Source organism: Hemiscyllium ocellatum, chromosome 25 (genome assembly GCF_020745735.1).
Source record: "Hemiscyllium ocellatum isolate sHemOce1 chromosome 25, sHemOce1.pat.X.cur, whole genome shotgun sequence".
In the NCBI taxonomy this organism is placed as follows: domain Eukaryota; kingdom Metazoa; phylum Chordata; class Chondrichthyes; order Orectolobiformes; family Hemiscylliidae; genus Hemiscyllium; species Hemiscyllium ocellatum.
In genome coordinates, this window is record NC_083425.1 from 40,939,786 (window position 1) to 40,967,051 (window position 27,266).

At 41.2% G+C, this 27,266-nt stretch overlaps 1 protein-coding gene across 2 annotated transcripts in view; it reads left to right on the forward strand.

Annotated features, from left to right (window-relative positions):
• The window catches only part of b3gntl1 (UDP-GlcNAc:betaGal beta-1,3-N-acetylglucosaminyltransferase-like 1), a 338,080-nt gene that overhangs the window by 231,615 nt on the left and 79,199 nt on the right, over positions 1-27,266 (forward strand). For both annotated transcript variants that reach the window (XM_060844592.1, XM_060844593.1), the window contains one exon: positions 2,980-3,104. In XM_060844592.1, coding sequence (XP_060700575.1) covers positions 2,980-3,104 — 125 coding nt within the window. The remainder of the gene's footprint in view (positions 1-2,979; positions 3,105-27,266) is intronic.

Here is a 27,266-nt window from a genome sequence, read left to right on the forward strand (position 1 = left end):
TTATCAACAAGACCTATTTTCTGAATGTTTATGTTTTGTTAATGGTTCTACAGTATCACTGAGATTCATTAACGTCTTACTTCAAAAGGATTAAAATGCCAAGCACTAAAATAAATTTTGCTACAAAGGAATTTTATTTTAATTAGGACTGATGCTGCGTGATGGGTAGTTACTGGTTCTTTGATGTAAACAGAAAAGTGCAGTAATTGATGCACGCGCAGACAGCATGCCAAGATTGAGGATGAAGACTTACAGACCCAGCTCAAAAGTGTCAGGACTACTGAGATACAACACATGCTCTGTAGGAAGAGAGGGAGGGAAAGCTGGCTGTGATATATTATCATTAGAGTCCATTCCTGGTGTAATCAAGGTCAGTTTGTCCAAAGAACATGCTGGGAATGAAACCCTCCACCTTTCTTTCAATAATATCATTTGATGCACAGAGAGAAATCATTTCTCAACCTGTACTTTAAGTGATCCAAGTCTCAGATACACCTAGCAGCCTAAGTATTTGCTATGATCTGTTAGATGGTTAATAGGTTGGTACTAAAATCACTGAGCATTGGCAAGGAATAAAAAAACTTTTTTTTTATTATTCTTGTTTTTCTTGATGAGGCAATTAGAAAATTAGTCAATGTCATCAAATGCAATATACTCTTACCAGACCATATCTGTGCTAAAGAATGTATCTCAAAAATGTTCATGAAATCAATGACACCACTACAAGCTTTATGCTTCTCAATTTAAGAAATGAGAGAAACAGGAACATCTTATAGATAAATTTAATGTTCAAAGCTGTTGAATCCCTATATTGAGAGTTCTGAACCTTCAAAATAGCAATTCAGGTCTATTCTCAGATAGAGAACTGAAAGCAGACCCAAACTGGATTGCTTCTGGCAACCTCTTGTGTGAAGTTATAGAGTGGTTTTGGCAGGAGCCTAAAGACATATCATTAGTCTATTCTTAACCTGCAAGTGATACTTGGCACAAGGCTCCATTTCCTCCCCAGTGTCCTTGAACAATCTGTGTCTCTAAGGCCCATCCCATCTCTTTGACACCTCTTTGTTTCTATCCTTTCACTTGAGATTCTGCCCTGACCACAGCACAGAAATGGAGTGAACAAAAATTGAACAACTTTCTCTGACATGTTCATTCTCCCTCCTCATTTTCTTTTCAAAATATAGAGATGGCCAGACATAGTGGCCTCCTCAAAACACACCCTCCTCTATTGTCCACCTCAGTGTGGAACATTTGCATATGGTACCAGACTTACCCATGTGTTTATGGACAGAGCATTAGCAGCAATGTGATTCCCTCTCATCTCAGTTAGGAAATTGCCCAAGGATCCAGACCTGGCTTCTCTCCACTTCCTACTCAACACGTTGCTTTTTAACAACATCCACGCACATGAGATCAGCTTCTACTTATATCCTAATGACAACTAACTGCTTGACCTCTTCATAAACCCTATTGATCCCTTTATTGCCTCGATTTTATGAAACTGCTTTCCCACATCTAGTCTTAAATTAGCTGCAACTCTCTACAACGTTTTCTTCAAACAGTGGACAGAGCAAACCACTATTTACAACACCCACCACAAATTTAACTGAATGTATCTGGCTACTAACTCATGTTACTTTACCTACCATAGTAAATCTATTTATTAAAATGCAAATCAGGCATCAAATTTCAGCAGTTTTAAATGTAGAATTAAACATATAAATCCACAAATTACTCTTAACAATGCCTTACCTCTGCAGAGACTGTGCAATTAATTGATACATGAAATGGCATGAAGTTGTTTGCTGACAACTAACATACAGATTAAGCTGGCCAGAAAACATTAGGGCTTGTCAATTATACTGTAAATGCCTTTTAATAGCAGCATAAGTCTTAATTACTGTCAACAACCTCTCAGTCACCGAAAATTTGCTTATAAATGTACGCTCCCATTGCTTCAGATTTTAATTATTGTTGGAGATTCGAAACAAAACAACAGAAGTGAAATATATCTTTTTATTACTGTAATTTAATCTAATCTAATTTACTCAACTTTTGCTTGCTGTACCTGATTTGGCATTGAATTAAATCTTTTAACTGGTACCTCCTCATTGGACTGTGCACTGACCACTGTCAAACGTTCAGTTTGAATGGTGAAGAGGACAGACATTTACTTTCCCTGTTCACAAATAATTAACTGGCAGAAGCCTCCAGTGCAAAACCCCATGAATTATGATTGCATATACAACGGCTATTGACATTTATTCAGAGTTAGCCACAAGGTCTAGCCTTTTGAATATTCCTTCAGATCAGTTGCATTAGCAAGACGCAAGAAATAATGCATTCCAGTTGCCAATGAGCGCCATGCTTTGGTTATTGGCCTTTATGTTTCTCATGTCGACAGTTCCAAATGAAGCCATTCGAAATTATGAATATCCATTCTGGGCAATTTTGAGGCTCAGTCTTCTACACATTTGAAAATATCATGTCTTCTCTAAGAACTACCCCATGGTAGTTTTTGAAAGCTCAATTCAATGATCATAATTTATTAGATTGATTAGATTCCCTACAGTGTGGAAACAGGCCCTTTGGCCCAACCAGTCCACATCAACCCCTCCGAAGGGTAACCCACCCAGACCCATTTCCCTCTGACTGATGCACCTAGCACTGTGGGCAATTTAGCATGGCCAATTCACCTAACCTGCACATCTTTGAACTGTTGGAGGAAACCGGAGCACCCGGAGAAAACCCACGCAGACACGGGGAGAATGTGCAAACTCCACACAGCCCAAGGCTGGGACCCTGGTGCTGTGAGGCAGCAGTGCTAACCACTGAGCCACCGTGCCGCCCTGCAACATTGTCTGAATAATACAACAACGTCTGAAGCAGATGTTTGAGTATTACTATTAAAAATCTAAGGTTTTATATAACTTATATACTCAAGGTTCTCATGAAATCCTTACCAATCTATTTCTCTAGGGTGTTCCTGAAGATCTATTATTCTTTTATGAAAATCTTCGAAAGGGAGGAAGCGTATTTCGAGTGGATCACTGTCTGCTTCTCTATCGCTATCATTCGGAGGCTGCAACTCATGCTGTGTTAGAGTAAGGCTTCTGACTCTTACGGAATCATTTCATGCACAAAATATATGTTTTTGTAGAGTTAGTGCATTGTACAAGCAAAAGTGTAAAACAAGTAATGGTTACCTGATAAGGAAATAATGTATAGGTTGAGCCTGTACTTTTTGGAGTTTGGAAGGATGACAAGTGATCTTATTGAAACATGGTGTGATCCTGAGGGGAGTTGACAGAGTGGATGCTGAAAGGATGTTTCCTCTTGTGGGAGAGACTAGAACAAGGGGACACAGTTTAACAATAAAGGGTTCCTCATTTGTGACAGTGATGAGAATTTCTTTTCTCTCAGAGAGTTGTGTGTCTGGGGAAGTGTCTGGGTTATTGAATATTGTATGGGCAGTTATAGACAGATTCTTGATTATTAAGGGAGTTTGAAGCAAGCACAACTGTGGAGTTAAGGCCCACCAGATCAGCCATGATTTGACTGAATGGCGAAACAGTTTGATGGACCGAATGCACTACAGGTCATTATGTTATAATGAGCGTTTCGTCAACACGAATTTGCTGCAACATGATTGACGAATTAGGGTTGCTGTTTCTACAGTGTGAACTTCTAGAACGTGTGTTGGCTGTAATGCGATTACAGCACCAACACTTTCAGCACTGTTTCTAAAGCACAATTTTTCTACAACACAGGGTTGCACAAGAACACTACCATGTGTTAGAGAAGGACTGACTGTACTCTTAATTCATGTGTCCAGATGTCTGTCTGTATATTTGTATGTTTGTACATACGTCTTGGAGTCATAGAGGTGTACAGCACAGAGAAAGGACCCTTGGCCCATTGAGTCTGGACCCATCAAAAACAAGCACCTAACTATTCCAATTCCATATTCCAGCACTTTGCCCAAAGCCTTGTGTACCTTTCAACACAGGTGCATATTGAAATATGTTTTAGATGGTTATAAGAGTGTCTGCCTTGACCGTTCTTACAGGAAGTGAATTCCAGATTCCCATAACTCTCTGAGTGATAGAGCCTTACCTCATAACCCCCTAAATCCCCTTGCCATAAATCTGTAACTCCTGGGTATTAGTCCCCGCAACAAGGACTATGCCCCTCATAATTTTTTATATCTCAATCATGTTTCCCCGAACCCCACCTGGCAAATGTTTATATATTAAGATAATTAATACCTCCCTGAAAATAATTTAGAAACATATCATTAAATTTAAATCTACATTTAATTGCTTGATTGCTATGCCTGACCTATGAAGTCCCTCTTGATTGTTTAGAGTAAGGCATGTGGCAATAATGGACACAAAAGTTGAATTTTAAATTTCACATTCAGTGAAAGCCAGTGGCTGAACCATCGTGGGAAAAAATGCTGGTCTAGGCATCTCCCTGCAGATGCCAGAAATCTCCAAACCCCATCCTGTCATGACTTTGCACAGCTGAGTTAGCTGATGTGGTATTCACGCCAAAATTCAAAACCTCCAGGTCCGTGGATAAACTTACTTAACAGTCACCAACGAACAAGTGTTCAGCTGCTGGAATGGTGCAACCCTGGAATTATGTAAAGGTTCAGGTAATCTTCAGGTAAGATCACTTAGAATATTGCCTGCTATTGCAAATGCCATTGAAGTACTCAGTTCTGTCTTTGAAGGTTTTTTTTTGAGTTCCTGATTTCCATTCTCAGCAGGCCAGAGGATTTGGGTGATCTCCCTATACAAAGCAAGCAAGAGGTACAGGGGATTGAGTGGCAATGCCTCTATTACAGCACAACAGAGATGGTGGAAAAGCTATTGAGAAGGGAGTCTGTGCAGGAAACTCTGTGCTAATTTGGAGCTGGACTCCTCCATGCTTCTTGATAGTGACAGGAGTCAGCCTGACAGGCCAATGCATACACCTAACCACTGGGTGCACATATCCATCAGCTTTCTTCCGTCCATATACCCATCAAGTTCCTCGGATAAGTCCTCCTGTTGGAGATCTCATCTGTGACCATGCCCTCCATTGGCAAACAACCCGTCCTTTAGTTATGGCAAGACTGCAGCTCCATCACTCCCTGTAGTTCATCATACCCCAATCCCAACTCTATACTAGCCTTTGATGTATGTGCTTTACCAGTGTCTGCGTAAGTGACTTGTCCTCTTCTTCAATACTGAGATGCTGCACTTTTCCTCCTCCTGCCCGTGCTAGGGCTGGACATGCAACAGATCTTGAGTGTCTGAAAACAGGAAAGCAAAATGGGAAGATTGTTGTGAGTAGTGGGTGTTATATTCTAGAAATCCAGTTTGTGAAGGGTGGAACTGGATCCAATCGTTTCATACTGTTGTAAGCATTTATTTACAGTGTTGCTTATGACAGGCATATGCATTCAAACTCACAACCCATTTTTTTCAGTCTTTATTTGCAGACCCTCACATAAATCCCAGTTAGTACACACTACTTGTAGACAGTTAAACATTATTAAATAAATAGCCAGTTGGTAATAGCTTGAATGTTGCTGCAAAGTCAGAGAGGTCATTGAAATTTTTCATGTTGCTAACCTCATCACAACAGATCCAATACCCAATTATGATCATTTGAAATTTGCCTTTCTTGCTTTTGGCCTAATGAGTGCAAGATGAAAAGTTTCAGTAACATGTCTGTCTCTCCGACAGTGAATGTACAATTAACAGTGGGATGAAATGCAAGAGTCACCATCTGCAGCATGTATTTTCCAGCAGGTAGTAGAATCAGTATAAGCTGGCAGTTGAGAACAGGCAGGAACATATTATCACCCTCAGTGTGCAAAGGGACGCTGAATGTCATGGGCCCAGCTTGGCAACAGACCCCATGCTGGGGTGAAACACTTCAAGCATGGAGCTGAGAATGGCAGTGTCTTTGTTTCTCAGCTAGGTCTGTTCTCTTCTCTTGTGTACCATTTGTTTTCCTTTATGTAGTGGAAAAGATTAACAATATGTTGGGTAAGATACCTTCCCCAGATGAATAGCTGGAGCAACATTCCCTTTAAGCTACACTATTCTGACATTCTGTGCATGGTAGTTACCACACTAACACAGATCACAGTTATGACAGCCACTTCTGCACATGCAGCCATCGGCGGCCAATATGTTATGAAAATGTAAGTGTACTGTACCTTTAAGTAAGTTTTAAAAGCTAGCAAAAACTACCTGACAGCACTAAGTGTTCTGAATAAGATACAATGTAAACATGTGGTCCACCCACTGGGGTAGCTAGATTAGCTGGTTGCCTGGAAACGACAAAAAAGATTCGAATTAGGCCAATCAATTTAAGTTATACCACAAAAAATACCAAACTCCAATCCAGTTTGAATTTTAGTATATTGACAATTTTAAAAGCCAATTACACAACCCGATGCTTTGGGGGTATAAGACCAGGGAAATTGAACAGTTGAGAGGAGAACTGCCAAGCCAAAGACATCTGCACACTGCCCAGAAAAATAGCTCTCTTAAAGGTACCTTTATTGATCAGTAACCTGTGAAGAAAAGAAGATAGGATTACAGAGAAAACTGAAAGCTGCCTGGTTTTGGGGTAAGAAGTTTTGTTTAGTAAATCTTAATTGGGGGTTTTATCAGACTAGTATTGTAGAAGGGGAAAGTAAAATGTAGGTTAGATGAAGGATTTGTAAATAGTTGTTAGTTAATTATTTTCTGTTATACTTTAAGAAATAAAGTTGTTAATTTTTATTTTAAATAGTGCTTAGCTCCTTGAATTTTCACAGATTACTGCACAGGATAAATCTTTTTTGTTTTACTACTTTAAGTTAAGCAGGTGTGTTTATCACGTGTCATATCAAAGGTATATGAAATCAGTGAGTGGGGTTGGTCTGAGGTTCGCAGCATTGGTAGGTGTGTGAGGATGAGGTGTAGAGACTGTGAATCTTATGTGTGAGCCCTGAGTGCCAGGGGCTGGTGATGTTTATTGATGTGGTACATTGAGCAGCATGAGAGCTTGGTGGAGCAGTGGGTAGGAGATGGCAATGTGAAGATGCATTTATTAACCTATAGAGGGTCTTTAGACTTCTTCTGCCAATGCTGCCAGGTCATCAATTTCCAGACACCAGGAAGTGACCTCCCTCCCACCCTTCGAGGAGCTGCCCTATAAGCATCTAAAGGTCTCTGAAGAAATTTTAGGTCTTTCTTCATTTTACCTCCACCATTTAGGCATCCCAGACCCTGGAGTGCATTATCTGCCCTAGGGCTCCATTCTTCTTGTTGAGAATTGAAACAGTAGCATTCCACAGCTACCTGCTGTCACTCAGTAAGGCTTCCTTTTCAGTGCTGGAGGCTGATTGCACATTGCTATTAGTACGTGTTGCTTGGTTCCCTGATGAATGCAGACAGAACAGCAGCACAGCAGATATTCAGACCTACACTACAATCCGGTACAAGTGGTGACAGTACCAAATGTGTGTGCTACTCACCTTCACCAGAACTGGCACAGGCTGGTGGCTGTGCATGATAGCCCCCAGACACAAAGCACAGCACAAACCTAATTCAAATGTTTTTCACATTCCTTCAGTTAAACCTATCACATATAACAGTAAACATCAAAGTACCCAGTTTATTCTGTGAATGGCGATTCACAGAATTCTTTAATGGTCCAAAGATATGCAAGTTAGATTGATTGTTAAATTGCTAAATTGCCTATAGTATTCAGGAATGTGTAGATTAGGTTCATTAGCCATGAGAAATGCAAGGTTGCAAGGATAGGATAGGGAGATGGGTCTGGGTGGGATGTTGTTTGGAGGGTCTGTGCAGTCTTGTTGGGCGGAATATCCTCTTTCCACACTACAGGGGTTCTGAAGTTCTAAGACAAATAAAGATATCTTTACTAACTCAAAGGATGCGCGAGGGATTTCCCTGATCATTTTATACATAGACAAGTTACAGTAAAGATTTATTACGCTTGCTTTAGTGTGTTCTGTGACAGCAGGTAATGTATCTTCTGGTGCCTAACATGAATCACTGAGCAGTTCGATCTTCATTTGGCTAACACAATAACTTGACAATCTATATTCCTCCCAGGTGACTTCAAGAAGCGAGTACTAAGATTTGTGAAATTAAATATCATTCAGGTAGAGCACTCGGGAGTGAAGAAAGCTTCCCTTAAAATGATCAAATTTTGTTGAAGTGAGAATGACAGAAAAGAATATGCAAGACCTGGACTGTGAGAGTTAGAAACAGCAGCCAGTGTAAAAAGTTCCTACGTTTCCCTAAGTCCAGTTGGAGAGCACCTACATGAAAACTCAGCCCTGGACAGTAGTAAGATATTAAAAAGTTGCTGGTAAGACCTGCTGTGAGTGGATCTTAGCTGCATAAAAGACACCAGTCAGATCGACAGCTGCCGATTTGCACGTAAGGAGTGATGGGGCTTTGTTACATGTGAAAATGTACTGTCAAAAAGTCTACAATACACAGATGGTGCTGTGGCTCAATTTTTATATAATTCTGTAATTATATTGCACCCAAGGGAAACACAGTTTCTGGTAACCAGAGTAAGTGAAAGTTACCAAAACAAGGGAAAGAAAATCTTGGTCTGAATCCTTTGACATAGAAAAAGGCTTCCCAACTCAACATCACAATATCTTATTTTTAAGGTGATCTCACTGAAGCATATAAAATCCTGATACAACCCAACAGTGCAGGTGCATGAAGGATATTTTCTCTCTGGGGTCTGAAAGAATGGGATACAATCTCAGAATAAGCAGTGGGCCATTTAAGACTGAGATGAGGAGTGATTCTTCACCAATAGGGTGATGAATATTTCAAATTCTCTACCCTAGAGGGTTGTAGAGGCAACATCATTATCCTCAAACTAGCAGTCATGTCCACAAAACATGAAAAGAGATCATAAATTATTTTAAAAGCTATACCTTCCTGTTGACATTGTAAACTGAACTTTGCTTAACTAATATATCAGAGATCACATGATGCAAATTAAACACAAAACTTCCAATTCCACCCAACAAGTGCTAGAAACTCAGAACTCAGTCAACATGTCCATGGAACAGCACACACTTGTGTTCTATGAATATTGCATCAAGCAAACTCAGAAGGAGGCTATATGTCCCCTCAAGGGAGCTATAGAACATCAATATGCCTGATGTAATAATGGCTCACCATTTATATCCTATAGATTACCAGTGGATAGATTGTGGCATAGAAACTTAATCTTCTTCTAACTGGAGAGATGCCAACAATTACATTTACTTCCTAAATTGAATACTGGACTGCTGGCCAGAGAGACAGAAGATGGTTATTGATTTTTAACTGACTGCTGAATGGGGAGGCCACATAACCAGATATCCACCTCTCTGAACAACTCAGTCACGAGGTGCAACAGTGATAGCAGAGAAAGGAGAATGAAGCCATCTGGGCTGTGAATTCCATTTCCCCATGCAACTGTGCCCAAAAGTGGAAGAACGTATTGTTCAAATATTGGGCTCTTCTGTCACCTGAAGGCACATCTAGTATGACAGACATCATCCTCAGTTCAAAGGGACTGATGATGACAAGAAAGTCACAATGATTATTATAACTTGGGTTAGCAAAATTAATATACTGTAAACAGGTTTGTGGGTGACACAGAAAAAGATGAGAAGGCTAGTGGTGAGTGTGCAGAGAGAGATATAAACATATTAAGAAAATACCTGGGCAGATAGAGTACAGTATAGGGAAATATGAGATTATGCACTCTGGTAGGAAGAATACAGGAGCTGAGTATTACTTAAATGGAAAAAGTCTGCAAAAAGATAGTGAGCAGAAGGATTTGGGAGACCTCATCCATGAATCACAAAAAAAAACTGGCATCTGGGTTGGGTGGGTAAATGGAGGATTGGCCGTTATTTCAAAGGGAATTGAATATAAAAGCAGGGAAGTTTTGCTCAAATTAAACAAGGCACGACTCAGACAACTGTTGGAACATGTGAACAATTTTGGGTATCTTATCTAAGGAGAGATATACTGGCATTTGGAGACAGTCAGTCCTGGGGAAAGTGGGGATGAACCATTGGGCAGTCTCCACCTGAACTATGCTGGGGCCAGTGTTCTAGACAACCATGAAATGAGAGAAATTTTGAAGTGAATGTTGGAAGCAAGAGATCAAACTTGAGAAGACATGATCAATCAAAGGGTGGGGTGGTATTTATTAGAAATATTGAACAGTCAGAAAAGGAATAGAGAGTACACATTTAAGAATAAATGAAAAATTAAGGCAAAAGGTTACAACAAAACAAAAGACTCTGTATCTAAATGCATATAGCATTTGAAACATAACAGATAAAAGTAAATAAATAAATAACCTGTTGGCCAGAACAAACACATTTTCTCAGGACGCCATAGATTGGGACTTGAACATTGGATGGTATGTAACATTTAGAAAGGACAGGATACTAGAAACAGATGGAGGGCTTGCTCTGTGAATTTGTGATGGTATTAACAATATAGAGAGGAATGACCTAAGTCCAGGAAAACAGGATATACAAATTGTTTGGGTAGAGATGACAAATGATTGGAAAAGTCACTTGTGAAACTGGTATATTGGCACCATAACAGTAACAACATGGTGAGTTGCAGCCTAAAGCAAGAAATAATGGGAGTTTGGCAGAATGTGCTAATTATGTGGGAGGGTTAATCTGCAAAATGACTGGAAAAAAAATCACATGGGCAAAGGTGGCCTGGGTAAGGTCATTAGAATGTATTCAGGATAGTTTCTTAGAACAGCATGTTCTGTAGTCAATCAAAGAGCAGGTTATTACCAAACATGGGATAGTACAATGAGAGAGAATTAATTAATAACCTCCTGTTGGGGCTCCTCTAGGTAACAGCAATCATCAATGCAATCGACTTTTACATTTAGCCTGAGGGAGGGAAAAGTGGGAATAGGACTAATTAAAGGCAATTATGAGAGCATGAAAGTAGAATTAGCTAAAATGAACAGGCAAATTACACTGAAGGATAGATCAGTAAAGATTCAGTGGCAAGTATTTAAGTGGATATTTCAGAACACACAAAATGGATACATTCCAATGAGGAAGAAAAGCAGAGGGAAGGATCCACCATTCCTGGTAAACTAAACTTACAGAATATCAACTAATTATGCAAAGATGAGTGGCAGGTCAGAAATGATATGAAACAGGAAAGAATGGCTAAAATGTTAGAGTATGAAAGAAAGCTAGCTAGAAATCAGAGAGTACATTTTTATAGCTATGTAAAAAGAGGAGTTAATAAAGTCAATGGTGGTGTAGAAAATGAGTCTGGAGAAATAATAATGCAAAATCAGGAGGTGGCAGATGAATTCAAGAGATATTTTGCATTACTAAGGTAAAGGTAAAATCACTGTAGTTTTACCAGATCATGGAGCTGCTTGTTCATTTGGTAATTTAACCCAAGAGTCACCATTGCCACATGTAGGGTGAGGGGCCAAATCTGCATGAGAACCTCAGCTGATGTGGGAAATGAACCCACGGTGCTCAAGATCACAAACCAGCTGCCCAACCAACTGAGCAACGTGTTCAGGGTAAAGGATACAGAAATAGCTGTAAATCAAGAAATGGAGTTGGAATTCAAGCAAGTTTAGGAATGTGATGCTGAATGTATTGTTGGAATCATGGGCTGACAAGTTCCTGTCCTCTAATGGACTTTATGCCAGGATTTTAAATGAAGTGGCTAGTGTTGCTTTTAATTTTCCAAAATTCCCTAGATTCAGAGGAGGTTCCATTAGATTGGCAAATGGTTTTTTTTTAACAAGGCCTAATTACAACTTGGATGAAGAGATTGAAGGTATGGTTATGAACATAGAACATTACAGTGCAGCACAGGCCCTTCGTTGTGCTGACCTGTCATACCAATCTGAAGACAATCTAATCTACACTATTCTGTGTACCTCCATATGCTTGTCCAATGATGACTTAAATGTACTTAAAGTTGATGAATCCATTACCGTTGCAGGCAAAGCATTCCATACCCTTACTACTCTGAGTAAAGACCCTACCTCTGACATCTGTCCTATATCTATCACCCCTCAATTTAAAGCTATGCCTCCTCGTGCACGCCATCACCATTCTTGGAAAAAGGCTCTCCCTGCCCGCCCTATTTAACCCTCTGACTATCTTATATGTCTCTATTAAGTCACCTCTCAACCTTCTTCTCTCTAACGAAAACAGCCTCCAGTCCCTCAGCTTTTCCTCGTAAGACCTTCCCTCCATACCGGGCAACATCCTAGTAAATCTCCTCTGCACCCTTTCCAAAGCTTCCACGTCCTTCTTATACCAGAACTGTATACAATACTCCAAGTGCGGCCGCCCCAGAGTTTTGTACAGCTGTAGCATAAGCTCATGGTTCTGGAACTCAATCCCTCTAATAATAATAGCTAAAACACTGTATGCCTTCTTAACAACCCTGTCAACCTGGGTGGCAACTTTTCAAGGATCTGTATACCTGAACACTGAGATCTCTGCTCATCTACACTACAAAGGATCTTACCATTAGCCCAGTACTTTGCATTCTGGTTACTCCAACCAAAGTGAATCACCTCACACTTGTCTGCATTAAACTCCATTTTCCATCTCTTAGCCCAGCTCTGCAGCTTATCTATGTCTCTCTCTGTAACCTACAACATCCTTTGTCACTATCCACAACTCCACCGACCTTCGTTTTGTCTGCAAATTTACTAACCCACCCTTCTATGCCCTCATCCAAGTCCGTTTATAAAAATGACGAACAGCAGTGGACCCAACACTGACCCTTGCAGTGTACCACTGGTTACTGGACTCCAGGATGAACATTTCCCATCATCCACCACCCTCTGTCTTCTTTCAGCAAGACAATTACTGATCCACACTGCTATATCTCCCACAATCCCATTTTTCCGCATTTTGTACAATAGCCTACTGTGGGGAATCTTATCGAACACCTTGCTGAAATCCATATACACCACATCAACCGGTTTAATCTCATCTACCTGTTTGGTCACCTTCTCAAAGAACTCAATAAGGTTTGTGAGGCACGACCTACCCTTCACAAAACCGTGCTGACTATCCATAATTAAATTATTCTTTTATAGATGATTATAAATCCTATCTCTTATAACCTTTTCCAACACTTTACCAACAACTGAATTAAGGTTCACTGATCTATAATTACCTGGGTTGTCTCTACTCCCCTTCTTGAACAGGGGAACCACATTTGCTATCCTCCAGTCTTCTGGCATTATTCCTGTTGACAATGACAACTTAAAGATCAATGCCAAAGGCTCGGCAATCTCCTCCCTGGCTTCCCAGAGGATCCTAGGATAAATCCCATCTGGCCCAGGGGACTTATCTATTTTCACGCTCTGCAGGATTTCTAATACTACTTCCTTGTGAATCTCAATCACACCTAGTCTAGTAACCTGTGCCTCAGTATTCTCCCTGACAACATTTGTCATTTTCTAGAATGAATACTGTCGAAAAATATTCATTAAGTGCTTCCCCTATCTCCTCTGACTCCACACACAACTTCCCACTACTATCCTTGATTGGCCCTAATCTTACTCTCATCATTCTTTTATTCCTTAAATACCTATAGAAAGCCTTAGAGTAAACCCTCTGATCCTATCCGCCAACAGCTTCTCATGTCTTCTCCTGGCTCTTCTGAGCTCTCTTTTTAGGTCTTTCATGGCTACCTTGTAACACTCAAGCGCCCTAACTGAGCCTTCACATCTCATCCTAACATAAGCCTTCTTCTTCCTCTTGACCAGAGATTCCACTTCTTTCGTAAACCATGGCTCCCGCCCTCTACAGCTTCCTTCCTGCCTGACAGGTACGTACTTATCTAGGACACACAGGAACCTTTCCCTGAATAAGCTCCATATTTCTAATGTGCCTGCAGTTTCCTTCCCCATCCTATGCTTCATAAATCTTGCCTAATCGCATCGTAATTGCCTTTCCTCCTGTTGTAACTCTTGCCCAGTGGTATACACCTATCCCTTTCTATCACTAAAGTAAACATAACAAAATTGTGATCGCTATCACCAAAGTGCTCACCTACTTCCAAGTCTAACACCTGGCCGGGCTCATTACCGAGTAGCAAATCTAATGTGGCTTCGCCCCTTGTTGGCCTGTCTACATACTGTGTCAGGAAGCCCTCCTGCACACACTGGACAAAAACTGACCCATTTATAGTACTCGTACTATAGTGTTCCCAGTCAATATTTGGAAAGATGAAGTTCCCCCATGACAACTACCCTTTCTCTCTCACTCCTATCGAGAATCATCTTTGCTATCCTTTCCTCTACATCTCTGGAACTATACGGAGGCCTGTAGAAAACCCCCAACAGGGGTTCTTATGTCTCCTTTCCTATTTCTAACCTCAGCCCATACTACCTCAGTTGACAAGTCCCCAAACATCCTTTCTGCAACTGTAATACTGTCCTTGACCAACAATGCCACCCCCCACCCCCCTTTTACCATCTTCTCTGTTCTTACTGAAACATCTAAATCCTGGAACCTGCAACAACCATTCCTGTCCCTGCTCTAACCATGTCTCCGAAATGGCCACAACATCGAAGTCCCAGGTACCAACCCATGCTGCAAGTTCACCCACCTTATTCCGGATGCTCCTGGCGTTGAAGTAGACACACTTCAAACCAACTTCTTGCTTGCCAGTGCCATCTTGCGACCCTGAAACTTGATTTCAGACCTCCCTACTCTCAACCTTTTCTATACTCGAACTACAGTTTTGGTTCCCATCCCCCTGCTGGATTAGTTTAAACCCACCCCAATAGCCTTAGCGAATTTCCCCCCCAGAACATTGGTCTTCATCTGAACGAGAGGGTACCATTCTGCTTATTTCTTCTACCCCAGAAAGAGCCCCAATTATCCAAGAATCCAAAACCCTCCCTCCTGCACCAATCCTGTAGCCATGTGTTCAACTCCTCTCTCTCCCCATTCCTTGCCTCACTAGCACATGGCACGGGCAACAAACTAGAGGCAACAACTCTGTTCGTCCTAGACCTAAGCTCCCTGAATTTCTGCCTTAAATCCTCATCTCTCTTCCTACGTATGTCGTTGGTACCTATGTGGACCACGACTTGGGGCTGCTCCCCCTCCCCCTTAAGGATCCCAAAAACGCGATCAGAGACCTCACAAACCCTGGCACGTGGGAGGCAACACACCAACCGTGAGTCTCTCTCATCCCCACAGAACCTCCTATCTATCCCCCTAATTATGGAGTCCCCAATGACTACTGCTCTGCACCTCTTTCCCCCTTCCGTTCTGAGCAGCAGGGACAGACTCTGTGCCAGAGCCCTGTGCCCCACTGCTTTCCCCAATAAGTCATCCCCCCCAACAGTACCCAAAATGGTATACTTATTGTTGAGGGAATGGCCAGAGGCGATCCCGGCACTGCCTGCCGGTTCCCTTTCCGTCCCCTGACTGTAACCCATCTGCCTTTTTCTTGTACCTTAGGAGTGACTGCCTCCCTGTAACTCCTCTCAATAACTCCCTTTGCCTCCCGAATGATTCAAAGTTCATCCAGCTCCAGTTCCAACTCCAACTCTAGTTCCCTAACGTGGTTTTTGAGGAGCTGAAGTTGGGTGCACTTCCTGCAGATGTAGTCAGCAGGAACACTAGTGGTGACCCTTACCTCCCATATTCTGCAGGAGGAACATTCAACTGCCCTAACCTCCATTCCCACTATTCTAAATTCCCAAAGAGACTGTTGAAGAAATAGGGAATAAAAAATCAACTCATTACTTTACCAATCTGGCACTCAGAACCTTTTTCTTGGTTAGAGGAGGAGGATGGGTGGGAGACACTACCCGAGTAGTGTTTCAGGTAACGCAACTACACAAATATGACTTCCCCGAAGTCCTTCACTCCTCCATACGAGATATGCAGGTGACCCAATGGAAAGTGGGAAAGCAGATTGTGAAGAGGATCTGTGAAGAGGAAATTCTGTCACAGAGTCACACAGCATGGAAACAGACTATTCAGTCCAACTCATCCATACCGACCAAGTTTCCCAAACTAACATAGTCCCACCTGCTTGTGTTTGGCTCATTATCCCTGTAAACCTTCCCTATTCAGATGTCTTTTAAATGTAACCATACTGTAATTGTACCACTACTTCTGGCAGTTCACTTCTCATACGAAACATCCTCTGTGTGAAAAGGTTGCCCCTCAGGTCCATTTTAAATCTTTCTCCTCTCACCTTAAAAATATGTCCCCAGGTTTTGAACCCTCCCATCCAAGGCAAAATACCTTTAATATTCACTTTATCTATGTCCCTCACGATTTTATAAACCTTTTGTAAGGTCACCACCTCAACCTTCTATGCTCCAGTGAAAACTATTCCAGCTTATCCCTATAACTCAAACCCTCCAATCCCAGCAACAAGCTGGCAACTCTTTTCTAAACACTCCAATAAAGCATCCAGAACTGTACACAGTATTCCAAAAGTGGCCTCACCAATGTACTGTACAACCTCAACATGACATCCTAACTGCTACACCCAGAGGTCTGAGCATTGAAAGCAAGCATGCTAAACACCTTCTTAACTACCCTGACGACCTGTGATGCAGTTTTCAAAGAACTGTATACCGGAACCCCTAGGTCTCTCTGTTTGCCAACACTATCCAGGGCTCTACAATTAACTGTACAACTCTTACCATTGTTTGTTTAACTAAAATGCAATACATTACATTTAATATTAATAGATTAACTATGTAGGCAAAGATTTGGAAGATGGGATATAATGTGGGAAGGTATGGAATAGTCCATTTTACAGGAAGAATAAAATAGCACATTTTCTAAATAATGAGAGTTTGCAAAGCTTTGAGAAGCAGGGGGTTCTGGCTGTCCCAGTGCCTAAATCACAATAGTATACAGGTACAGTAAGTTGTCACGAAAGCTAATAGAATGCAACCATTTTGTTACAAGTATAATTGAACACAGTCATTGAAAGGTGGTTCTTCAGTAATACAGGATATTGATGCAACTACATTTGGAGTACTATGTACAGTATTAGTCTCCTTATTTATGGAAAGATGTAACTTCATTGGAAGCAGTCCCAAGAAGGCTTGCCAGAGCAATACGTGGATAGGACATGTTGTCTTCTGAAGAAAAGTTGTACAGGCTGGACTCGCATTGTGCTGGCATGAAAGGCAACTTCATTGAAAATCCTGAGGGGTTTTGACAAGGTGGCTGTGGAGAGTATACAATGAGTTGTCACAGTTTAAAAGTAAGGGTTGCCCAGAAGAAGAGAACATTTTTGGGCGGCATGGTGGCTCAGTGGTTAGCACTGCTGCCTCACAGCGACAGGGACTGGGGTTCAATTCCCACCTCGGGCAACTATCTGTGTGGAGTTTGCACATTTCCCGACTCAGGCGACTGACTGTGTGGAGTTTGCACGTTCTCCCCGTGTCTGCGTGGGTTTCCTCCGGGTGCTCCGGTTTCCTCCCACAGTCCAAAGATGTGCGGGTCAGGTGAATTGGCCAAGCTAAATTGCCTGTAGTGTTAGGTAAGGGGTAAATGTAGGGGTATGGGTGGGTTGCGCTTTGGCGGGTCGGTGTGGACTTGTTGGGCCGAAGGGCCTGTTTCCACACTGTAAGTCTAAGTCTAATCAGTCTAAATTGTCCATAGTGTTAGGTGCATTAGTCAGGGGTAAATGGAGGGGACTGGGTCTGGGTGAGTTGCTCTTTGGAGGGTTGGTGTGGGCTTGTTGGACTAAAGGGCCTGTTTCCACACTGTAGGGAATCTAACCTAATCTAAAATTTCTCAATGGAGTGCATTTTTAGAATTCATCCTCCAAAGGTAAAAGCACAATCATTGAATAATGTTGAGGCAGATAAGGAAGGGGTTGAAAAGTTACTGGGGGTGGCCGGGAATATTGGGTAATTAGATTTGTCATGGTTTTGTGGAATGAACGAGCAGGTTCAAAGGGCTGAAATGACCTTGTACTTCTCCTAATTTATACATTCTTTTGTACACTGATTCCCTCTTTCCCTTTATCCAGCTCTCAAACACTCACATCCCACAACCCACACTTGTTCAAAAATCAGCTATTACATTTCAATTAACTCTCAGAACATGGCCTGTTATCAGATTGTTTATTCCTTTGAAATATCTTCTCTTCAGTTCCTTCCCTGCCTTTATAAAGCATCTTGAAAGGCTTCTGTATGAAGCACATTATGTGAATTAAAGTTGTTACTGTTGGCACAGTGCAAAGAAAGATTTACTAGTATCTGATTGTTGTATGCCATCTACACTCTTTAACATCTCCAAACACATTTAAAATAATTTAACGTGCTACAATCTTGTTGTATAATTCAAACAATATAAATTATCTATTGTTCTTTTCTAATTTTTAACAATCCCATTTTCCTATTTTCCAGTTAGATATCAGTGCACCCAAAATGTATCAGCACATAAAGCTTCAGCTTACACCTAGTTTGTTAGGCATTCAAATTATAATATCTATACAGAGAGGTCATGGAATGTGTTGGTTTGTGAAGAGTTTGTTGGAGTTTATATCTTAATGCAAAGGGTAAAATTATTCTGTGTTATTCTTTTCAAAAATAAATTCACCTCTGGTTAAAACTCACATGACACCAGGTTATAGTCCAACAGGTTTAATTGGAAACACTAGCTTTTGGAGCGCAGCTCCTTCATCAGCACAACCACCTGATGAAGGAGCAGCGCTCTGAAAGCTAGTGCTTCCAATTAAACCTGTTGGACTATAACCTGGTGTCGTGTGAGTTTTAAGTTTGTACACCCCAGTCCAATACTGGCATCTCCAAATCATTTCTGGTAAGGCCAACATTTATTGTCCTGCTCCAGGCATTGCTCGATGCAGCTGAGAGGCTGGGTCACTCCTGCAGAGAGTCATTTATAGTTCACAGCAGACAATGACAGCAGGTTTCCCAAAAGACGCATCCAACCAGTTGGCTATTTAACTTGGTAGGGCTGGAATTTCCTCTTGAGACCAGGAAGCACATGACTATGTCCTGAACCCATCTCCAGGGGACAGAACAAACACTGATCTGGAATTTTCACAGGGCTCCCTCTGAATTGGTGTGGAGACAGGTTTACTGTAATATTAATGGTATCTGTGGACTTTAAAGCTGGAAGGACAATCAGAAGATCTTCTGGCTATGAGGAGTAGAAGGTTATTATGAAGGTAAATAACTGAAGTAATGTTGCACCATGGAGGCCCCTCTCACCAGCTTTTAAAAAATCTTTAAGCAAAAGTTAGACAACAGGCCACCATCGCAGGAGAGGAACACCTCCCCCATCCCTACAGGGCAAACTATGGCCTCCTCACTCCAGCTGGAGCACTGAGCCTCTCGGCCTGCCACTAGGAGCCCACCTCCAGCCACCTAAACTCAGCCGTGAATTTGTTTTAATAGGGTCAGAATGAGCTTAATTTGATGTGGGCCACATGGAATAGGAAGTGCTGCTGCCCTGAAATCAGCCTTGGTGTATGTAACCAGAATTGGGTAATGGGCACACCAGTGGGCACTGCTGTTTTTAAGTACTATCTGCCACCTGCTGGCAAAATTCCCACTTGCTGGCAAAGTTCAACCCATGATCGTGTTCTCCGATACCATTTATTTCCATAGGTTTTGTTGAACTAAGTTTAAATAATCAAACTACCATGATGAAATTTGAACTCACATTCATTAGGCTGTCATTCTAGGTCTCTGAATAAGTAGGTAGTGCCATGTATGTACTATTTCCGATGTACTGCTCCTTTGGAACATGACCCCAATAGTTTTGTTTATTTATGTGTGAATGTAGAGATCGAATATCCAGTTGGACATTTAACTGTTGGTTGATGTAGAGGCAGACTCTGCCCTGCCCTGGATCTATAAATGTGCACTTTCCAGTACAATGCATTTGGTAAATGGAAACCTTAACTGTGGTTTTGGAAACTGACTCCATTTGTAAATCTCCTGAGATTGATTGGACAGATATCAACATAGACGCTTGGTAAGATTCTCCTTGCAGACTTCAGGAATCCACCTGTCGGGGTCAAAAGCATGTTCTGTGTGGCGACAGTCACCTGACTCTGATTTCCCATGAATTGGCCAATTAACAGTTACAAGGTGAGCTTGCTGTCCAAGAAGCAGGAGGGCTCTTGAAGCTGGAAACCCCATGGAAGGTGACATGGAGCACCATAAATTCAAACACTTGACCATCCTCCATAGATGTCCTCATCGGAGCTGAAAGCTCAGGGATCTAACCTGGAGTTTCCCTTGATGGTGTTGTTTAACTCAACACATGTTGCCAACTGAATCATTGTGGAGCAACACAATATTAATTTAATATAGATCAGGTTGATAGAATAGAGAATTACGCACCTCTGTTGTTGAACAATTTACTTTTAATAAAATGACACCAAAGGTGTTACTGGTTAGTTATTGCCTCACTGCATTCATCTGCAGTATAAATGGACTCAGCTCTGTATCTCAGTTTTGCAAACCCAGTTACTGTGTTTGACCAAGTGAAGCCATTTTTTATAATGTTACTGCCATAGTGTGGATCAATTACCTCAGAATTTCAGAATTAGAATCCCTACAGTGTGGAAACAGGCCCTTCAGCCCTCCACACTGACCCTCCGAAGAGTAACCTACTCAGACCCCTTACCCTACCCTGTATTTACCCCTGACTAATGCACCTAACCTACACATCCCCATACACCAGGGGCAATTTAGCATGACCAATTCACCTAAACTAATCTTTAGACTGTGGGAGGAAACCTCCACAGTCACAGGGAGAATGTGCAAACTCCACACAGACAGTTGCCCGAGGCTGGAATCGAACTGGGGTTCCTGGCACTGTGAGCCACCATACTTCCCCATAGATGGTACAGATAAATTAAGTAAACTGGAGGAGAATTCCAGTTTGAGAATTGATGGGATGAATTTAATCACAGTTATAATTCTGAGGATACATTTCTTTACTTGGAACCATTTCATAAACACAGTTCTTAGTTTGTTGACTTACAAGAGGCCTTTCAGTATCGGAAAGCCCTTCTGAGCTTTTATGGTTTGATTAAGTCCATTTGTGAGTGCCAGGGAGAACTCAACTCATAGTACAGAAGTTGCACTCTTTCCAGATGCAAAAGCAATGTTGTTAAATAAGAAAGGGAGCTCATTCATTGGTGACTATTCAAGTGAGAATTCCTGCAGATCACCAGAAACCATGCTACATTTCTCTCTGTGCGTCATCTGTTCAGCTTCAGTTCCACTAGAAATGAATAGCGAATGCTGACTTTGTAAGATTTATCTACAGGGTTAAGGTTCTTGCACACAGCACTTAGTTCAAACTTGAAGGGATCAGCTGATAAGATGCAATAGTCTCTTCTTGCATGACACGGCAAAATGTGATGGTGATAAACCACATTGAATCCAGTGCTTGGAAGCTTTTGTACATTGAAGATAATCAATCTATAGATTGTTAATCTGCCCAGTCAATTGAGGGGGGGGAGGGGCTTAACAAAACAACTGAACCTTATTCTGCCTGATTTGTTGCTCAAATTCTATAGAATAATTGTAAAATTTATTTCATTTCAGTAAATCACAAAAGTTTTGTGTATCTAGACATGAGCCAAGATTGATCTGGGGCCCACTGAAGTAGATCTTGCCACATGGCTATTGGACTTGCATTGTGGAAATTGTACAACAGCTTCTGACAAGGAACAAATGTACGATTAGACAACATCAGCTTTGCACTAACAGCATCTCTCTGACTCATGTTATAAGCCACTTGGGAAAGTGTGCTGAATATCAAGGCCCAGAGTCAACACAAGTTGATGTTTAAAATATTCAATTTACCTATCTAATGGACTCAGTTTAACAGCATGTACTTCTGAGGCTGCCTTACTTAACAAGAATCACTCCTATTACACATAAATTAAGTTCTAGCCACAGATTTTTAAAAACTGAGCTATCAACACATAACCGTATTAGTTGAAATTTGAATTCCTTTTTAAATGCCTACACACACATGCAGACAGAGATAAACAGAAAAAAATGGTGTTATGAGTGGAGGGAAAAATAACCTGGGGAAACATAGTTCAATAATACTAGTCCGCAGGTTCAATGAAGTGAATTTCTCCTTATCAAGACTTTCTATTTTTCAGTCCCTTTCTCTGGGTTCTTTCTCCTCTTCACAGGAGGTAGTGGGTGATTGGTGTACAAATTACAAACTGAGTCAGTTTCTGTTTAACGTCAACAGCTTTGAGCATTTGAGTGGAGAAGATAACTGGCTTTTTTCAGGCTTCAGGTACTTTTCTTGCAGAGAGATGGAAACCCAGAACCTACTATTTCAACAGTCCAGAGGATTTTACCCCTGTATTGTAAATCCTCAAGTTGTTTTCTTGTGCAAGATTCACTGTTGTTTAGCTAATGCTTCCTGGTTTCCACGACTAGTCTCGTTTACTCAAAACAATGAGCTACCTGTTGCCAGTCAAATCACTCTAATGCACATACACACATGCCTTGTCTCAGTTTACCACTGCTGCAAAAGCAGCTGTATAGACACACATCTCAATGAGTTACACCAACCTCGTTTCCAAAAGTGCACGATTCTTTCCCAATCCTTGTGTTAAAGCCAGTCCTTTCCCATTTTAATCTACAATCAAAACATAAAGAACAATAAAACGATGTAATCTTTGCACTCACTATAGAAATGTGTTGAACAGTGTGACACATTGCTATATTTGAGTAGCAGAAAGTAAAGTCTTATCCATTTTAGTTTAAAAACCCTTTTATCAAGGTGCCAACTGTTTACTACTGAAAATGACAAATCATACAACACTAGGTTATAGTCCAACAGGTTTATTTGAAATCACAAGCATTTGGAGCTCTGCTTCTCCATCAGGTGAAGTCAGGATTTCACCTGGTGAAGGAACAGCATTCCAAAAGCTTATGATTTCAAATAAACCTGTTGGACCTTAATGTGGTGTCATATGACTTCCAACTTTGTCCACCCTAATCCAAAACGGCTACTGCTGAAAATTAATAAATGTAAGTGTGCAGTCTGATTGATTCTCTTTAAAAATATTGAATTTTAATTATTTTTCATTCCTTTGCCTCTTTTCTCTCCATCCCTCCGTGTCTTAATCCAATCTTCCTTCCCCTTTCTTTATGTGGCTGATATGACTTATTAATTCATCCAATCATATTTTGGTTTTATTTCCAATCATGGTGGTGTTAATGTCAGATTCCTCCAATTTGTTGGTTAAATAGATCTAAAGCTACTTAGAGTCATAGAGATTTACAGCTCAGGGACCAACTTGTCTATGCCAACCAGATATCTCAGCTAAATCTAGTCCCATTTGCCAGCACCTGGTCCCATCCCTCTAAACCCTTTCTATTAGTGTACCCATCAAGGTGCCTTTTAAATGTTGTAAATGTACCAGCCTCCATCACTTCCTCTGGCAGCTCTCTTGATACACACACCACCTCCTGCATGAAAAAGTTGTCCTTGAGGTGCCTTTTAATTTTTTTCACTTTCACCTTAAACCTATGCCCTCTAGTTTAGGATTCCCCCACCCCAGGGCTAAGACCTTGTCCCTTATGATTTTATAAACTTCTGTAAGGTCACCCCTTAGCCTCCAATGCTACTGGGAAAACAGTCCCAGCTTATTCAACCTCTCCTTGTAGCTCAAATCGTCCAACCCTGGCAACATCCTTGTAAATCTTTTCTGAACCCTTTTAAGTTTCACACCATCCTTCCTATGGCGTGGAGACATAATATACCAAAAGCAGCCAAACCAATGTACTGTACAACCACAACATGACCCCCCAACCCCTATAGTCATTGCACTGACCAATAAAGAAAAGCATACCAAATGCCTTCTTCACTATCCTAACTACATGCTACTCCACTTTCAAGGAGCAAAACCTGCACTCCAAGGTCTCTTTGTTCAGCAATACTCCCTAGGACCTTACCATTAAGTGTATAAGTCTTGCTAAGATTTCCTTTTCCAAAATGCAGCCCCTCACATTTATCTAAATTAAACTCTATCTGCCACTCCTCAGCCCATTGGCCCATCTGATCAAGATCCCATTGTACTCTGAGGTAAACTCTTTCACTGTCCATTACACCGCCAATTTAGATGTCACTTGCAAACTTACTTGTTCTGCAGAATCCAGTTACCCTCACCCCCACCCTAACCCTAACCCTGCAACACAGGTTTTAGAAGATTTAAAAACCAAAATGATCTTTGCAATGCAGGATATCCTGCGTTTGACCCAATGATGATTTTTAAGTCTAGTTTTGAACTCCGATTAATGTGAGTTATGGGCTGTTTCAGCAAAATCTTTTATCTGCATTTTCATTGAAATTGCCAATTCCCGGGTGTGTTCCTAGGGATTTAATTGCTTGCCTATGACCACCTTGCTCCCCTCTTACACCAATTCCCTCCCCCTACCCCAAATGCCATTCTTTCAATGAAATTCTTTTCCATACCAACGGGAAAGCAAACAGACTCTCGTCACCTGGTTGAGCGATTTGTGACTCTCAGTAAAACAGTCCATTTATCACACAGTCAATATTTTTCGAACTAATAAAAACTGGAGCTGTTCAAAAAGAATAGAAGAAATCACACACAATTAATTTATTACCTGCTCCTCCTATTTCTTTTGTTCTGATGAATTTTCTTCATTGTTGTTCATAACAAAGTCAACTTTACTTTTGGGGACATCAGGACAATCTGGGAAAGTTAGCAACTCCATTGAGGAGCTGTGCTTGTAAGAAATACAGACCTTGAATTTGAAAATAGGAGTAGGAGTAGGCTCTTCAGCCCCTCGCACCCAGCCCAACATTCAACTCGACCATCATTGAACTTCGACTTCAACACCTTTTTTTCTGTAATATCCCTAAATCCCTTTGATATTTTTTCAGAGTATGAGGAATGGGAGCAGGTGTAGGCCCATCAGCCCTTTGAGCCTGTTCTGCCATTCGCTAAGTTAGTGGCTGATCTTCAACTTCAATATTAATTTCCTGCACTCTCCCAAAATCTCTTGATATTCTTAAAAAGCAGCAATCTATTACTCTAATCATGAACATGGGCGGCACGGTGGCTCAGTGGTTAGCACTGCTGCCTCACAGCAGCAGAGACCCAGGTTCAGTTCCCACTGCGGGCAATTATCTGTGTGGAGTTTGCACATTCTCACCTTGTCTGTGTGGGTTTCCTCCGGGTGCTCTGGTTTCCTCCCACCGCTTAGGTGAATTGCCCATAGTATTAGTGTTAGTAAGGGGTAAATGTTGGGGAATGGGTCGGTGTGGACTTGTTGGGCCGACTGGCCTGTTTCCATACTGTAGGGAATCTAATCTAATCTAAACAGCACACTGACTGAGCATCCATAGCCCTCTGGGACAGAGAATTCAAAAGATTCCCCACCCTTTGACTAAAGAACTTCCTCCTTATCTCAGTCCTGAATGGCCTCCTCCTTACTGTGAGACTATGTTCCCCAGAAATACCCCTCCCCGCACTACCCAATTGAGGGAGACACTGCTCCTGCATCTACCCTGTAAATACTGGAATGGATTTTATGACATAGCCCCTGATTCTTATAGACTGCAAAGAATGAAGGTACAGTCTACATAATTCTTCCTCATAAGAGAATTACTCCACCCCAGAAATAGTTTAGTGAAGCCTTTGTTGCAAATAAATCCTTCTGTAGGTAAGGCATGCAAATACTCCAAGTGTGGTCTCACCAAGGCTCAGTATAATTGCAGTAAGACGGCTTTGCAGGTAACGTCAAATCCTCTTATAATAAAGGCCAGCAGTACCATTTACCTTCTTAATTGCCTGCTCAACATGTATGTTGACTAAAAATAACTGATAAACAAAGACATCCAAATCCCTTTTGAAGTTTTGTAGTTTCCAGCTTTTCTCCATTTTATTTTGCATTGTTCTGTTTTCCTTACAAAGTGGTTAGCCTCACATTTCTCCAAATTGTATTCCATCAGCCAATTTTGTGCCTGCAAATTTAGAGTGTCTGCAGTTTGGAATGTCCTTCCAGGGTCCCCACTGTTCAAATGTCCATTTAGTTTGGCCTCCTCTGCAAATTTGGAAATCTTCATTTATGTCCCATATCAGTGTCATCAATATAGATTATTAATAGCTGGGGCCCATGCAAGAACTGATCCTGTGAAACCTAACCAGTCATGGCTTGCTAACAATCCAACAATGTACCTCATAACATAAGAGCCCATGGTATTGAAGGTAGTTTATCGGTCTGGATAGAGGACTGGCTAGTAGACAGAAAACACTGAGCAGGGACAAGGGATACTATATCAGTTTGGCGACCTGTGACCAGTGGAATTCCACAGGGATCAGTACTGGGACTACAACTGGTTACATCATATAATAATAAGTTGGAGGAAGGAAGTAAATATTCTGTAGCCAAATTTGAAGAAGACATATGTGGAAAGGCAAGTTGTAAGATGGATGCAAATAATTTTCATAGAGATATCGACAGATTAAGTAAGTCTATAGAAAATTGGCAACTGGAGTATAATGTGGGAAAATGTGAAGCTATTCATTATGGAGGACTGAAAGATCAGAGTATTATTAGATGGGGAAAACTGCAGAAAACTGCAACACAAAGGGTCTTGGGGGAACTTGTGCACCAAATCCAGAAAGCTAGCGCACAGATGTAGCAGGTAATCAGAAAGTGAATGGGATATTTGCCTTTATTTCAATAGGGTTGAAAGAGTCGAGTACATGGTGCAGGTGAGACCACATCTCTTTTTTTTTGAAGACTGTTGGAGTACTGTGAGCAGTTTTAGTCCCCTCATTTAAGGAAAGATATTATTTTATTACACAAAATTCAGAGAAGATCCACAAGGATGTTCCGGTATGGAGGGATTGTCTTATGAACAAAGGTTAAACAGTTTGGGATTCTACTCACTGCTGTTTAGAAGAATGAGAGGCAATCTCATTGAAAAATATAAGGGCTGTCAGGGTCTTGACAGCCGAGAGGATGTTTCCCCTCATGGGAGAGTCTAGGACCAGAGGGCATAGTCTCAGAATAAAGGGGCATCAGTTTAAGACTGAGATGAGGAGGAATTTCTTCTCTGAGGGTGGTGAGTCTTTGGAACTCATTGCCATTGAGAACTATGAGGGCAGAGTCCTTGTGTATATTTAAGGCTGAGATTGATAGAT